This window comes from Diaphorina citri, unplaced genomic scaffold (genome assembly GCF_000475195.1).
Source record: "Diaphorina citri unplaced genomic scaffold, Diaci psyllid genome assembly version 1.1 scaffold1411, whole genome shotgun sequence".
NCBI lineage: Eukaryota > Metazoa > Arthropoda > Insecta > Hemiptera > Psyllidae > Diaphorina > Diaphorina citri.
In genome coordinates this window covers 41,846-58,504 of record NW_007378837.1, presented here as the reverse complement: position 1 = coordinate 58,504, position 16,659 = coordinate 41,846, and the positions used below count along the sequence as shown (strand labels likewise).

At 37.7% G+C, this 16,659-nt stretch overlaps 2 protein-coding genes and 1 long non-coding RNA gene across 3 annotated transcripts; all 3 read left to right on the top strand.

The window, feature by feature from the left end:
- The first annotated feature begins 6,606 nt into the window (after nt 1-6,606).
- On the top strand, nt 6,607-7,606 carry LOC113470144. Its single transcript, XR_003393311.1, has 2 exons — nt 6,607-6,846; nt 7,455-7,606. It is a non-coding gene; the product is annotated as an uncharacterized LOC113470144 (long non-coding RNA).
- Nucleotides 7,607-7,611: 5 nt separating this feature from the next.
- Nucleotides 7,612-13,797, top strand: LOC103515769 (protein halfway-like). The gene is made up of 6 exons (XM_008480713.2): nt 7,612-7,637; nt 7,669-7,832; nt 8,261-8,572; nt 8,929-9,083; nt 12,605-12,763; nt 13,400-13,797. Exons 1-6 carry the CDS (start codon nt 7,612-7,614, stop codon nt 13,679-13,681), a joined length of 1,098 nt encoding a protein of 365 aa, XP_008478935.2. The 3' UTR covers nt 13,682-13,797.
- Nucleotides 13,798-13,807: 10 nt separating this feature from the next.
- Nucleotides 13,808-16,552, top strand: LOC103515768. Its single transcript, XM_026828367.1, has 5 exons — nt 13,808-13,856; nt 14,602-14,924; nt 15,272-15,313; nt 15,906-16,007; nt 16,319-16,552. The coding sequence occupies exons 1-5, from the start codon at nt 13,808-13,810 to the stop codon at nt 16,550-16,552; spliced, it is 750 nt and encodes a 249-aa protein (XP_026684168.1).
- Nucleotides 16,553-16,659: the final 107 nt, after the last annotated feature.

Here is a 16,659-nt window from a genome sequence, read left to right as displayed (position 1 = left end):
GATTTTCCCAAACAATAGACCTGGAGTTTACACAAATTGAAACGTAAAATAAAGGAAAAATCCCCCGGAAGCTTCGGAAAAGGTACTGCTCGCGGGACCGAAAAACCTTTACTGGAGTTGAAAACGTTGGGGAAGGCTCAGGGGGAGGTTTTGGATGGTCTGGGAGTTTTCATGGGAGGTTCGAGAGGGAGGGAAAAACTCGAGAATGGTGGGAAGGATGTTTAGGACGGAGGGGATTTGCGAGGTTGGGGGAAGGATCGAGGGAACTTATTTGGGAAGGGGAATTTGGGAGGTTGAAAGGGAAGTTAATGGAAGGGCAAAGTAAGGGAAGTTAATGGAAGGCCATTGAGGGCAAAGTAGCGTCTGGAGAGGTGGGAAGAGGGGTTTTTGAAGACAAACGTAGGTTTCGGAGGGACAAAAAACTGGCTGGATTTCAGAATGGTGAGGAGGTTGTTTAGGACAGGAATTTCTCCCGAAAAGGCGGTGGGGGAAGGGGGTCTAGGAAAGTATCGGGGAAGTTGAAAGAGGCAAAGGAGCGGCTGAAAGCTTGGAACGGAAGTTGAAAGAGGGGTTGTTGGAGGAGGATTTAAACAGTAAATAAAGAAACTAGTGGCATAGGCTCACTAGTTATGTGGTCTTACAGATATACAGACTATTACAGACTTATAATATTGTACTTTTAATATACTTATAATGGATTTTTGTGTAAGTAGTACAGGTTAATTTGAAGTAATGAAATGTCTAATCTCTAGTCTTCTTATTTTTATATTTACCAAAACCCATTTAAATTTTATTGTATTATTTATTTTTCAGCTACATCTGTAGCTGAGCTCTCACACTCATACCACAGCAGCTGTGCACTTTGAATGTATTACCTCCAGAGTATGTGTACATTCTTCTGCGTCATATTTGTTCTTTACATTTTGAATGTTTCACACTCGAGTGCCTTGTTGGAAGCAAAGGGGCATCTGAGAACTGGGAAGAGGGGTTTTCAAAGCAAACGTAGGTTTGAGAGGGACGAAGAACTGACTTCAGTTGGGAATGACGGCGAAGTCTGGAGGAGAAGTGAGAGGTTGGTGAGATCCGTGGGTTTGGGAGGACGGAAAGAAGGCGATTTGAAGGCGAAGGGGGGTTAGGAGGTTGTTAGGGCTGAAAGAGGGGTTTCGGAGTACGAAGAGGGAGCTGGGAGGTCGAAAGGGAAGTTGAGGCAGTGAGGCTCTGGGAGAATGGAAGGTATTCAGTTGAAGGCAAAGGAGGGTTAGGGGATTGTTTGGGTGGAAAGAGAGGTTATGGAGGACGAAGAGGGAGTTGGGAGGTTGAAAGAGAAGAGGAGGCAGTGAGGCTCTAGAAGGGAGGAACTGGCTGAAGATCCCCAGATATGCAAACGTGACGTAGTCTTGCGTACAAAATACGTGGACTTCTTCTTCTTCTTCTTCTTCTTCTTCTTCTTCTTCTTCTTCTTCTTCTTCTTCTTCTTCTCCTTCTTCTTCTCCTTTTTCTTCTTCTTGTTCTTCTTCTTTTCCTTTTTTTTCTTCTTCTTTTTCTTCTTCTCCTTCTTCTTCTTCTTTTTCTCCTTCTCCTTCTTCTTCTTCTCCTCCTTCTTTTTCTTCTCCTTATTGTCCTTCTCCTTCTTTTACCCCCATAATTATTTTGACTTTCAACGTTTCCTTCTCCCTTGAGGAAGGAAAAAAGAAGATTTAACGAAACATAGCGTGCTTGTGGTCCGATGTGGTGATAACAGAATATGCAAGTTGACTTGTACAAGAGACTTGCTATCTAGAAAGTCATAGGAAATTCTCTTGCTCAAGAGACATGCTGTGTGTAAATGTTTACTCACGGGAAGTAGGAAGTCAAAGTCTAAATTCTGATAGGTATTCAAAGTAAAAATACATTTATTTGTGAAATTTTTTTCATACTATCCTTGAATCTACTGAAGGCTATCTACAGCAGAAAACTCACAGAAATTATCAACACAGGAGATCATAAATACGTGGAACGGGGTGTCCAAAGACAGTACAATAGTACTGAATTCAGTACCTTTGAATAAAAAGACAGTTCTTCTATACCTTGAGGTCAAAATTCAGTACTTTTTTTGATTTGGAGACTCTGACGAGGAACATTGGGGGGTTTGTGAGAGAGTGATAGAGAAATGGACAGAGGGAGAAAGTGAGAAATAGAGGGGAGGGGCATGGGCGTAACCAGGATTATGCCTAAGGGGGGGCCCGCTATTTTAGTTGAAGAAATACCTACAGTATATTAGTAGCCAGTGTCTAGGTATATCAGATTGAATGCATCAGTTTCCAGCAGACCACTGAAGTTAAGCAACACTGAGCATGGGTCGTACTTGGATGGGTGATTACCTGGAAAAATTACCTACTTATACTGTGAGCAATAATAATTTTAATGTGAGTTGTGAGTCAAGCCCAAAAATATTCAAATAAATCAAATCACAAAATACGTGGAACGGGGTGTCCAAAGACAGTACAATAGTACTGAATTCAGTACCTTTGAATAAAAAGACAGTTCTTCTATACCTTGAGCTCAAAATTCAGTACTTTTTTTGATTTGGAGACTCTGACGAGGAAGATTGGGGGGTTTGTGAGAGAGTGATAGAGAAATGGACAGAGGGAGAAAGTGAGAAATAGAGGGGAGGGGAGAGGGAGAAGATGGTGAATTATGGGAAAGGAGGAATAGAATGAAAGAGAGAGGGAGAGATAGAAAGAGAGACGAAAAAGAGCCATAGACAGGGAAAGGGAAGGCAAAAAGAGAATTAAAAGAGGTGGTACACGGAAAAATAGGAAGAAATGAATTGGAGAGGAAACAGGGAATAGAAAATGAGAGAAAAAGAAGAGAGAGCAACCGACTGCAAAAGGGAAGATGGGAACAAGTACAAAAGAGGGGAGAATGACCGAGTGTAAAAGAGGGGATGTGAAAGATTGCAAAAGAGGGGACATAGAAATATTGAGAAAAACAACTCTTTGAGAGAAAACAGAAAAGAGGAGAGAGAGTATGGGAGAGGGAGAAGATGGTGAATTATGGGAAAGGAGGAATAGAATGAAAGAGAGAGGGAGAGATAGAAAGAGAGACGAAAAAGAGCCAAAGACAGGGGAAGGGAAGGCAAAAAGAGAATTAAAAGAGGTGGTACACGGAAAAATAGGAAGAATTGAATTGGAGAGGAAACAGGGAATAGAAAATAAGAGAAAAAGAAGAGAGAGCAACCGACTGCAAAAGGGAAGATGGGAACAAGTACAAAAGAGGGGAGAATGACCGAGTGTAAAAGAGGGGAGGTGAAAGATTGCAAAAGAGGGGACATGAAATATTGAGAAAAACAACTCTTTGAGAGAAAACAGAAAAGAGGAGAAAGAGTAATTGTTGGAGGCAAAGGGGCATCTGAGAACTGGGAAGAGGGGTTTTCAAAGCAAACGTAGGTTTGAGAGGGACGAAGAACTGACTTCAGACGAAGAACTGACTTCAGTTGGGAATGACGGCGAAGTCTGGAGGAGAGGTGAGAGGTTGGTGAGATCCGTGGGTTTGGGAGGACGGAAAGAAGGCGATTTGAAGACGAAGGGGGGTTAGGACTGTTAGGAGGTTGTTAGGGCTGAAAGAGTGGTTTCGGAAGCCAGCTCCCCCGTACTAGTGTAATGAAAAGGCGTGTGCTGTTCACACCACTTTGTTTTGATTTTTACTTTCTGTTTTCTGTTTTTCAACTTTTTCAAAGAAAGAAAAAAAAAAATCCAAAAATATTTTTTCAATAAAGTATAAAGTTCATGATAGGAGAGATTTGAAATAAGGTACCTACTTTAAGTTTGTGGAACACAGAACATTCGTGGAAACACCATGTAGACCTATCTAGAACCTAGATTTTCACACCATACAAAACCCACCTGTGTTAACTCTTTTCTAGTCATTCATGAGCTCACAGCTCAAACTATCTCTGCCATTGGTAAGTAAAAAACTGTCCATCTTCAGAAATCCCCAAGAAAAGCAACTGGCAATCATATTGTGCAAGTTGACTTGTACAAGAGACTTGCTATCTAGAAAGTCATAGGAAATTCTCTTGCTCAAGAGACATGCTGTGTGTAAATGTTTACCTACTCACAGGAAGTAGGAAGTCAAAGTTAAATTCTGATAGGTATTCAAAGTAAAAATACATTTATTTGTGAAATTTTTTTCATACTAGCCTTGAATCTACTGAAGGCTATCTACAGCAGAAAACTCTGAAATTATCAACACAGGAGAACATATTTATCTATTTTTAGCTGGAGTGTTTAGTACAAATCAGCCTTCAGGGATATTCTACACTCTTATCTCAAGGAGGATTTAAACAGTAAATAAAGAAACTAGTGGCATAGGCTCACTAGTTATGTGGTCTTACAGATATACAGACTATTACAGACTTATATTTGTACTTTTAAAAACTTATAATGGATTTTTGTGTAGTACAGGTCAATTTGAAGTAATAAAATGCCCTACTCATTTGAAGTAATGAAATGTCTAATCTCTAGTCTACTTATTTTTATATTTACCAAAACCCATTTTCGTGCTTTAAGTCAAATCTAAAAGAGAATTAATAATAATAATAATAATAATAATAATAATAATAATAATAATAATAATAAAACCTTGTTCAGTCTTTTGAGAATTGTATTGAAATCAGAGTAAGTAGGTTCTTATTCTCATGTGTATAAACTTTTTACTCAAAGCTCATCATCTCATCAGTAATCATCTACCTAGCGCAGTGGTGATAGCACGTTGAATTCACCAGTACCCTGCGGACCTCTGAAGTTAAGCAACGTTGCGCGTAGTTAGTATCCGGATGGGTGGCTGACTATCTGGGCATTCGCGTGCTTTTCCCGACCCCCGTATAGGTGGGCGCCATTGAAGGCGCCATGGGACGCGTGGGTCACGGGGAGAAACATTGTTCCTTCTGTTCCGAAGTCTGTTTTCAATCTGCTACATTTCCTCTCCTGAATCTCAGTGACGAATCTACGGGATTAAACCAGAGGATAATAGAATATACTTCAGCTTTTTAAACACAGCCCCATTTACGAATAGGTATTTCTACTAGTAGTTCAGTTGAATTGTAGAACTAACTTGGGGGAAGGGGAGATGATTCTACGGATTTGATCCCTCAGTATTCAATTAGTGTGCTTTAACATCTAGGTATAGAGAAAGATATTGCAAGGAAACATGAAGCAGATTTCTTGTAAGCCATATACCCGGCTGCTAGTCATAAGTATGTTATCCTTAAAAAACAAAACTATCTAGGTACGTAGAAACACAGGTACATGCTCCTTGGACTGATGTCAATATTGCATCGCTTCAGAACACAAATTTAGGGACTATTGTAAAAATGAGTAGCCCTCTTTGAAATATTGATAAGATAAATAAATGAATAACCTAAATGAAGTTTCTTTATTTTCAGGAAAGATTTTTTTCTTACATTTGCCACTGGTCTCTTGGTTCTATTCCCTCGGGAAGAATAACTAATTCGTTATTCACATCCCCTCCCTTTGCTTCCAGACTTCAGGGCATTCTGCCAAAACATGCTCCATCATAACCGCCCCCGTCTGACTGATTGAAAACCTTCTCCAATGATGTCATACGCCATTCTATGACAGAATGAAAAATAGATTTACATCTTGCTATATACGAGAATAGTTCCCCTTAATGATAGATATAAGTACATACCTATACATTTGGGTAAAAATTTTGAATTGAAAGTACGCGCCCACTCTCAGGCTGAGTGAAGGTGGTGAAAAATAGATTTACATTTTGCTATACGTTCATTCCGTTCCCTAATGGAAGATATAAGTAGGTACCTATGCAATCCAATATACCTATTTCGGTCATGGCAAAAAAATTTAAAGGAAATTTTGTATGAACGCCGTGTATATACAGTATGTATGCAATGTGCTATGAACAAGAATACTTTTACCTTTTGGTTCTTTATTCTATCTGTTGGGAGTTTTGACCTCAGATTTAGGGATTTTCCATAACTTTTTATGTAGGTAGGTAGGAATCGACCTGTTACCTGTTAGGTAGGTAGGTATTTATATTTTTTACCGAAAAGCAACAGTTCTATGTTCCATAGTAGGTATATCTTACAACCTAGGTATACTTATGTAGCTAACCATTGCCCACATTAAAGTCCCTCTCTTCCTCTTCCCTAATCGAGAACAAACAAGAATAATGTATAGGTAGCTAATAAAAGCACTTTTCTTCCATTTAAGACAAGAGGAAAACGTTCGTTCTAAATGTTCAACAGTTTGCTTCCAGCAGTCGGTCTTTTCGTTTCTCTACGATTGAAAAGGAGAAAAAAAATAATAAGTACCGTAAGTACAAAAAAATATTTGGTAAGTACCTACCTAGGTATTTGTTTAGATATGTAACTTAGGTAGGTAGGTATTTTTGGTTTGGTAACTAAGGTAGGTATCTACTAAAAAAAAAAAACAAGAACCAAGTACGTAGGTACACCACCACTTGTGTCCGATCTTACCACAGAAAGTTTTGCTTCCAGAAACAGATCCAGCTCCCCCGTACTAGTGTAATGAAAAGGCGTGTGCTGTTCACACCACTTTGTTTTGATTTTTACTTTCTGTTTTCTGTTTTTCAAAGAAAGAAAAAAAAAATCCAAAAATATTTTTTTCAATAAAGCATAAAGTTCATGATAGGAGAGATTTGAAGTAAGGAGTAAGGTATTTTAAGTTTGTGGAAAACAGAACATTCGTGGAAACACCATGTAGACCCATCTAGAACCTAGACTTTCACACCATACAAAACCCACCTGTGTTAACTCTTTTCTAGTCATTCATGAGCTCACAGCTCAAACTATCTCTGCCATTGGTAAGTAAAAAACTGTCCATCTTCAGAAATCCCCAAGAAAAGCAACTGGCAATCATATTGTGCAAGTTGACTTGTACAAGAGACTTGCTATCTAGAAAGTCATAGGAAATTCTCTTGCTCAAGAGACATGCTGTGTGTAAATGTTTACCTACTCACAGGAAGTAGGAAGTCAAAGTTAAATTCTGATAGGTATTCAAAGTAAAAATACATTTATTTGTGAAATTTTTTTCATACTATCCTTGAATCTACTGAAGGCTATCTACAGCAGAAAACTCACAGAAATTATCAACACAGGAGATCATATATTTATCTATTTTTAGCTGGAGTGTTTAGTACAAATCAGCCTTCAGGGATATTCTACACTCTTATCTCAAGGAGGATTTAAACAGTAAATAAAGAAACTAGTGGCATAGGCTCACTAGTTATGTGGTCTTACAGATATACAGACTATTACAGACTTATAATATTGTACTTTTAATATACTTATAATGGATTTTTGTGTAAGTAGTACAGGTTAATTTGAAGTAATGAAATGTCTAATCTCTAGTCTTCTTATTTTTATATTTACCAAAACCCATTTAAATTTTATTGTATTATTTATTTTTCAGCTACATCTGTAGCTGAGCTCTCACACTCATATCACAGCAGCTGTGCACTTTGAATGTATTACCTCCAGAGTATGTGTACATTCTTCTGCGTCATATTTGTTCTTTACATTTTGAATGTTTCACACTCAAGTGCCAGTTCAGATTTGAAAGGCTTGGAATGTTTTCGGAAGGCCCCAGAAGAGTGTCCACCTCTTAACAACACACAGAGCTCGAGTGCCAGTTCAGATTTGAAAGGCTTGGAATGTTTTCGGAAGGCCCCAGAAGAGTGTCCACCTCTTAACAACACACAGAGTTCAAGATGTAGAAAATTTGGATCAGCTATTTACTGCTGTCACATTGACAGTGAGCATCAACTTATTGAAGGACTTCATTCTTCAGGTAAGGCCAGCCACTCACTATCAGGTAGATCTGACAACAGGTACACCTGAACAGGCCTACCTGATAGTGAGTGGGTGACCTAAGAAAAAATTTTCAATTGTTGGTCTGTGAATGTGAATTTCAAGGAGTTATGTACATACTTTCCATAGCAGTGCTGATATCATGTTGAATGCACACGTTTCCAATGTTTCACTGAAGTTAATCAATGTTGCACATGGTTGGTATTCAGACAGGTGATCATCTGGGCAGTTATGTGTTGCTGGATTTCCCCAGCTCCTCTCAGGCTGGGTGAGGTTAATGTGTGGGTAACTTGTCACTGAATGGTGGGTAAAATCCCTGTCAATGACAAAAAGAAAAATGGTAGTTAGGTAATGTCATTGTGATGATATTAACAAACTAATAATGACTTTTTTTCTTCTTCTCTACAGTGAAACCCAATGAGAAAATCACAGCCTTGCACATCCGTAACATCTCACTCGTACGGCTAGAAGTGAACATCCCAGAATGGCGCTACCTCATGTCACTCTCCATCACCGATGGGAACATCACGCAGATCCTAGGCATCCTCGAGTCATCACACATATCTTGCTTGAATCTGTCGAGTAATTACATCCAGGAAACAGATCCACTTCTGATATCAGAGCTGGCAAACTTGGTCCGTCTGGATATGTCGAACAACAACATGACTCTGGTGCCAACACTGAGTCCGAGCCTTTTGAAGTTTGAAATAGACCTGTCAAGTAAGTTGGAGGTATAAAAAGGGGTGAAACAGCCATTTTCAGTATCACTTAAAAAAAAAAAAAAAAAGTTTGATAGAGGGAACTGTAACTGCTAAGGTCTTATCTTCCCGAAATCACAGAGAGAAGGAAGACAGGATAGGAGAAAGCCAGCTGTTCCGAAAACGAACATTATCCATTCAGGATAAAATCTGCTCCAGGCAGGAATGCCCACGGCTTAGGGCAAGGCAGATGTGCTACCAACCAAGCTAACTAGACTGGCAATTATTACCATTTATTTTGTGTTGTTTTTAATCTGAAAAATAAATTCGCCGAGTTGAAACTTGGAGCTCACATTGGTTCTTCTTCTTCTTCCTCAGATAACAAGTACATCAACTGCAGTAACATTCTGGACATGATGCGTCAAGTTCCTGGAGAACAACTCCGCTTTGACAACCGAGCCCAGACCTCATGCTGCTCATCTCGACATCAGAAGTGTGGACCTGTTTTCTCACTAAATGGAACTAGAAATCGAGTGATATTCAAGACTTTTCCAAGATTTTTTTCCCACCTCTATAGCTAAGGGCCAGTCTAAAGTACATATCTAACACACAAGGGAGTCTAGTCCTATCTAGACTTTCCTCGATTTTTAAATTATTTCGCTGAAGAGCTTCTTTTTTCTGATTTTGTGGAATTTTGTGATATTTATTTTACCACGTGCAAATTTTGTTTTTTGTTTGCTTGAGATAAGATTAGTATTTTGTCAATGCTTGTTAGAAAAGCTAATGTAACTTTTAGTACAAGAATCGAATCTCGGACTTCGTGATTAGAAAGCTAGTACTTTTCCTGAACAGAGGTTTTGGAATGATCTTTGATTTCAAATGAAATTAATATAGAAATTTTCCATTTATTTTTTACAATGATTTTTCCCCCTTATTCAATTAAATCAATGTACAAACTGTCAATTTTATTTTATTTAAATATGAAAGTAACTATGTGCCAACAGTTTAACAACTGAGGTACATTTTATTTTATTAACGAATTATATTTTATTTTTATGCTTGTTATTTTTTGTGGTTGTCAATATTTATCTTTGTTTACCAGATATTATGATCAAAATATTTGTTATTCATTATTATTTTAATGAACTTCATTGTTTTATTGTATGATTAAATTACCTATTTTACAGATTGTTTTTCATGCCACATTAAAAATGAGATACAGTGCCTATATAATTGCTCTGTTTGGCTTATATTTTATTTTTTATAGGTGTTAATTATTTTCCTACCACAAGTATCATATATCTATTTTTATTCTACAAATAAGATTATTATGTAATAAGTCTATATTATTTAATAAGATTATTATTTAATATTAAGGGTTTAGTGATTACCGAAATTTCATGGAGAGTAAGTACCTATCTTGTCTATTTTATTATAAATAATTATATTATTATTTTATTAAATATTATAAATCATCTCTTAAATATTTTTACTTTTACATTAAATATTATTATTTTGAATACATTTAGGTACAAAATTATATTTTAAATATTTAAATCTATTTAAAAAAAAGAAGAAAAAAAAGCTTACAATAAAAATATGTGGCATATTTCCTTACTTTTCATTTTCAACAGTACCTACCTAGCTTGAAACTTTCCCGTTCCCTGAGAAGAATGGCTGTGCCTTGAAGTATTGCGAAAGTGGTTCCAAATAAGTAGGTAGGTACATTGATTTTTTTTATTTTTTTTTTAATCAATTTCATTTACAATCCAAGCTTTTATCTTTTTGAGATTATCTTGTACGGGTTAAAGGGTTAAAAATAATTCTTAAAAAAGATCGAAAGAAGTCTGGAAATTCAACCCACATCTTTTTAGGAATTAGGATTATTTCTCGAAATACCTATTGGAGAAGAAAACGAAAAATTAATTTTTGTTGTAGCTTAGGTAATAGAAAGTCGTGTGAATTCACACCAAACTATGTATGAGAAGTTAGCGCCGTTTTCTTTTTGGAAATTTTCGTTTGAAAAACAGCGTTAACTTCTCTCATATAGTGACCAATGAAAAGAGAGTATTTTTATTATTAACCAAATGATTTGATTGGTTGGATGATTTTTTCAAGAAAATCAACCAGCAGAAGCGCCAAAATTCAAAATTTCTTTCAAAAATATTTTTAGCAAAACATGTGCGAAATTTGTTGGAAATTTTATTCATGATTTCAATTAAATCCAGTATCCTGAGTTCCCTGAGCTCTTAGATTAAAACTTTTACCCTGTGCTCGTAAATTAAAACCTTTTTCTATGAAATGCTTTAAAATAAAATTCTGAAATGTCAAGAATAGTGGTGAAAAATCATCCCAAGAACTGTACAGTATTGGCAAGGCCTTGCTAAAATCCCTCTTCTAATCTAATAATTTGAATGGATCTGAGATTTTAATGGATCTTGAAAATGCCTAATCCATAGTAATAAGTACCAGAGTATTTATGTTTCAAAAGTCAAATCCAGCCCTATTTTTTTTCCGACCAATCATAATATTAAATTCTCCTTTTTGGATGTAAGTATCTTTACACTTCATCTGTTTGATAAACCAGGGACAAATTAGGCAAAGTTTGAGGAGAGAAGGAACCAGTGACAGATGTCTAAACTAAATATAACACCGGAAGGAAAGGTTCCGCAGAATTGCATTCATTGGATGATCATCGAGAAGATCAAGCACAGGCTGCCTTTGGATTTTTCAACAACACCCTATGTATTTAGTCTAAGAATAAAAGTGGAAAAATGTTCAAATCTTGGTAGGTTACTTGCCTACCTTAACACTTTTTTTTTTTTTTTACAATGAAGTGTAGTTTAGCAACCATATTAAAGCTAAAAAAAAATTAGACCAAAAACAATACCTTCCTATAGATAGAATTCAAAGAGCTTGTGTTTACCAGGGCTGGCATTCGCCAGAAGCTAGCTATTTTGGAATTCTTTATGTTTTTTTTTGTTGTAGAGCGGTATATGGTTATGGCATGTTTTTTTTTTTTTTTTTTTTTTTTTTTTTTTGTTAGCTTCCATGCAATATTATTAATATTTAAATAGATAGAATTCAAAGAGCCCATAACTTTTGGAAAGTATGAATTTCTTCTAGAATGGGAGCCAGGTTTTGAACAATATTATTCAACTTCCAGCTTCAGGAGTTGATCACAAGTGTTATCATTTCGATCTCATTTCTTTCCGCAGGTGACACCACCAAACCAAATCTTGGAGTAAGTATGTCCAGGGACGCCTCAGCCTATCGGAGCTTCCAACATTAGCTCCGAAACAGGGACTTGAAACCAGAACACACAAGATTTCAAAGCCTGGAAGAGTCAAAAGTTAAACAGTAGATCCTCCTCAATGAACTTGTAGAAAGGTAATTTGAAATATGCTCTGGCTGAGGGACTATTAAGAGAGGTGAATCAGTAGGTAGGACTATTACAGCAGGAAAAGTAGAATAGACCAAATTTCCTCGTGCTATAATCAATAGCAAAGGGTGGAGTTGCAAAGGTCAGATCTTTTGTCACTCCTAGAAAAATTTGTTAGCACTGAATACTAGTATTATGATCTATAAAAGCATCGCTCTTAAGCTGATTGAGAGGTCGACACAAACTTACCGATACCTCAACATCATCTGAACTAAATGAATAAAAGGCAAAGATGAAGAAGAAGTTACATTAACCTTAACTAAGTAGGTATTGATTTTTTTTTCTCTATTTGTCAACACCAGTTTGTTAGGTGCCCAATTACATGTATGTACATCTGCCAGCTCAATTAGCTTGGAAGGTACCACTTCTGCGTTGTAAGTGCTAGATCAAAGGTTTGATTCTCACCCGAGGTGGATTTTATTTTCAACAGATAAGGGAGGGTTCTTCTCAGAACAGCATGCTCTTTATTTTATTTTATTATTATTATTTTTTTTTTTTAGGAGAATACTGTGAATTAAAGAGAAGCTTTTTTTTCTTTAAGTTCTCTATTCTTTCCCTTACTTAGCTATTACAAGTTTATTACCTATAAACTGTAGTTTGCTTTTGTTCCAGCATAAAGATGACCCCACATTCTCTGACTTCCTGCAACTGCATGGCAAAGATGTGTCCAAACTATTGCCTCCCTCAAATGAAGACAGAGAGGAGAAAGGAGATGGAGATGAAGATGAAAGTAATAATCAGATAGCTCATGCTGATATCTCAGATATGGAGGTGAGTTCAAATTGAAATGCTTTATTTTGCCTTGCTCACATAGGTAGGGCTAAAGAGTCCCTTTTCCAGCAGTTCTTATAATGTCTCATTTAGTTCAATATGCAATATCTATTTTATGGTAATACAGTTCTTGGTTATAAAAAAAAAGAAAAAAAAACTATTCAAAAATTATTGCCACGTTTAGATGTCATTTTTAAGTACTTGTCCAAACCAAAGTGTGTCTCAGCACCTTCCCTAAATATGAAAGTTGTATTTCTACTATTTTTCAGTATGTAAAGACCTTGTTTAGACTGCTGGGGTAAAGGGACTTTTCAGTCCTATTCGGGTAGGATAAACAAGGTATATTCTATTCTATTCTATTCTATCCTGTCCTACCGTCTTTGATACTCTCTTTGATTTCGGAACGAAAAATATATTATACTCACCCATGAAGTTGTAACTCCACGAGCTGTGTGCCTGTTTCTACTGTATACTTCGTCTTTTTAGTTGAATGATTAGGCTTATTTTTCTCTCGAAAAACTAAGTTTCTCGAAAGAAAAACACATCTATTCAATCCTTCATTTTCTATTAGATAATATATTTTATTGTTCATAATCATAAGATATTTAATTATTTACTGTTCATATTCTATTTCAGACGTGGCTCATCGCACACAAGCACCACATCGCGGACGTTTCGGATCTCCTCTGTTCCAACTACAAGGAGCCGGTCATACATTTGGACCCCACCCAGATCTGTGTGACGCCCCGCGACTGGACCGACTATATCTACTACATCATCACCGGGGAGATACTCGTGTTTCTGCTGCTACTTGGTAAGGTCTCCTATGACTATTGGGTGTTCCGGACGGCTGGGTATTTGCCGTGGCCCGCAAGTAAGATGCCCAAGATGCCGTGTGACTGGGTCTTTGAGACTTAGGCGTCCAAAATGGAGAATCGACCATAGCCTATTACCGACCATCGACCTTAGCTTAGTACCGACCATCGACCTTAGCTTAGTACCGACCGTCGACCTTAGCTTATTACCGACCCAAATAAATAAACCATGCTCATTGACAGTGAGCATCAACTTATTGAAGGACTTCATTCTTCAGGTAAGGCCAGCCACTCACTATCAGGTAGATCTGACAACAGGTACCCCTGAACAGGCCTACCTGATAGTGAGTGCCTGACCGAAGAAAAAACTTTTCAATTATTGGTCTGTGAATGTGAATTTCAAGGAGTTATGAACACACTTTCCATAACAGTGCTGATAGCATGTTGAATGCATACGTTTCCAATGTTTCACTGAAGTTAATCAATGTTGCACATGGTTGGTATTCAGACGGGTGATCATCTGGGCAGTTATGTGCTGCTGGATTTCCCCAGCTCCTCTCAGGCTGGGTGAGGTTAATGTGTGGGTAACTTGTCACTGAATAGTGGACCTGTCGTGCCGAGGAATCACATTTCACTCCTTGATCTGGACGAGGTGGAGTTCATATACAAGGTAACCAAAGTCCCCTTTTTAGTAAAAGTATTTAGAAATCGAGTATTCGCACATAATCGTAGGTACCCACCTTAAAAAAGAAGAAAAAAAAAGTAGGACAAACGAACGTTTATTTTTATTATTATTTTTTTTTTATTGTTGTTGTTTAGAAGTTTGATAGTTGGGATTCGTATAAGCTCAACTCATCCCTTGGGACTGTTGCCCCTACACCTGAGCCTCAGTGTGGACTTTTTGTGTATGGAGTTTAGCTGATGCCTGAAATCCCTGTCAATGACAAAAAGAAAAATGGTAGTTAGGTAATGTCATTGTGATGATATTAACAAACTAATAATGACTTTTTTTCTTCTCTACAGTGAAACCCAATGAGAAAATCACAGCCTTGCACATCCGTAACATCTCACTTGTACGGCTAGAAGTGAACATCCCAGAATGGCGCTACCTCATGTCACTCTCCATCACTGATGGGAACATCACGCAGATCCTAGGTATCCTCGAGTCAGCGCACATATCCTGCTTGAATCTGTCGAGTAATTACATCCAGGAAACAGATCCACTTCTGATATCGGAGCTGGCAAACTTGGTCCGTCTGGATATGTCAAACAACAACATGACTCTGGTGCCAACACTGAGTCCGAGCCTTTTGAAGTTTGAAATAGACCTGTCAAGTAAGTTAGAGGTATAAAAAGGGGTGAAACAGTTCACTTCACTTAAAAAAAAACTTTAACTTTAAAAAAAAAAAGTTTGATAGAGGGAACTGTAACTGCTAAGGTCTTATCTTCGCAAAATCAAAGAGAGAAGGAAGACAGGAGAAAGCCAGCTGTTCCGAAAACGAACATTATCCATTCAGGATAAAATCTGCTCCAGGCGGGAATTGAGCCGATGGCCTAGGGCAAGGCAGACGCGCTACCAACCAAGCTAACTAGACTGGCAATTATTACCATTTTATTTGTGTTGTTTTTAATCTGAAAAATAAATTCGCCGAGTTGAAACTTTGAGCTCACATTGGTTCTTCTTCTTCCTCAGATAACAAGTACATCAACTGTAGTTGAGAAGTGCAACATTCATGTCAGTATTATCTTCTTTGGATTTCTTTAGCAGATTCTTACAGATAGCAACTGCCTTCTCCGCTAATCCATTAGACTGGCTATAAGTTGGACTTGAGAATACCAGGTTGAAATTCCATTCTCTTGCAAACTGTCGACAGAAGGAAGACAGGATAGGACAAAGACAGAAGGAAGACAGGATAGGACAAAGACAGAAGGAAGACAGGATAGGACCAAGACAGAAGGAAGACAGGATAGGACCAAGACAGAAGGAAGACAGGATAGGACAAAGACAGAAGGAAGACAGGATAGGACAAACCCAGACAAAGGAATGTTCCAAGAACATTCCTTGTCTCTTTAGGATGATATCCGCGTCTGACGGGAATCGAGCCCGCAACCTAGCGCTTACAAGGTAGACGCGCTACCATCCAAGCTAACTAGGCTGGCTGTCTTCTTCTTCCTCGTCTTTCAAATAAATTAGGATAAAATTCCATACCTCGGCTGGGATCGAACCCACGCCCTCCTGTTTACCAGACGAGCGTCTTGACTTCTACACCACCGAGACAGGTATCCCTAAAGATTGTGTAATGTCTACATTTATTTATTTTTTCAAGCCTAGCTATACTGACCCTATGTTTAACCACCTCAGTGGACCTGTCGTGCCGAGGAATCACATTTCACTCCTTGATCTGGACGAGGTGGAGTTCATATACAAGGTAACCAAAGTCCCCTTTTTTAGTAAAAGTACTTAGAAATCGAGTATTCGCACATAATCGTAGGTACCCACCTTAAAAAAGAAGAAGAAAAAAGTAGGACAAACGAACATTATTCATTGTTGTTTGTTGGTAAAGGTAGGGCCATCGGCTTTAATAAACGCCCTTGGTCACTGCGACCTGGTTAGATCTTTTGTGACATTCATTGTTGTTTAGAAATTTGATAGTGGGATTCGTATAAGCTTAACCCATCCCTTGGGACTGTTGCCCCTACACCAGAGCCTCAGTATGGACTTTTTGTGTATGGAGTTTAGCTGGATGAATTGCAAATTATCGGGTTCAAAGATTTCAAACTGATGCGTGTCTGGGATAGGGAAAAGAAACCTATCCCTGTTGTATCTGTCTACCTTGACAGGAAACATGACAAAAACAAGGAGATCTTTGACCTGTCCAGGTTCATGAACTGCGTTGTCAGTGTAGAACCCATACCTATACATTTGGGTAAAAATTTTGAATTGAAAGTACGCGCCCACTCTCAGGCTGAGTGAAGGTGGTGAAAAATAGATTTACATCTTGCTATACGTTCATTCCGTTCCCTAATGGAAGATATATGTACATAAGTACGTACCTATGCATTTGTGTGGAAAATTTGAAT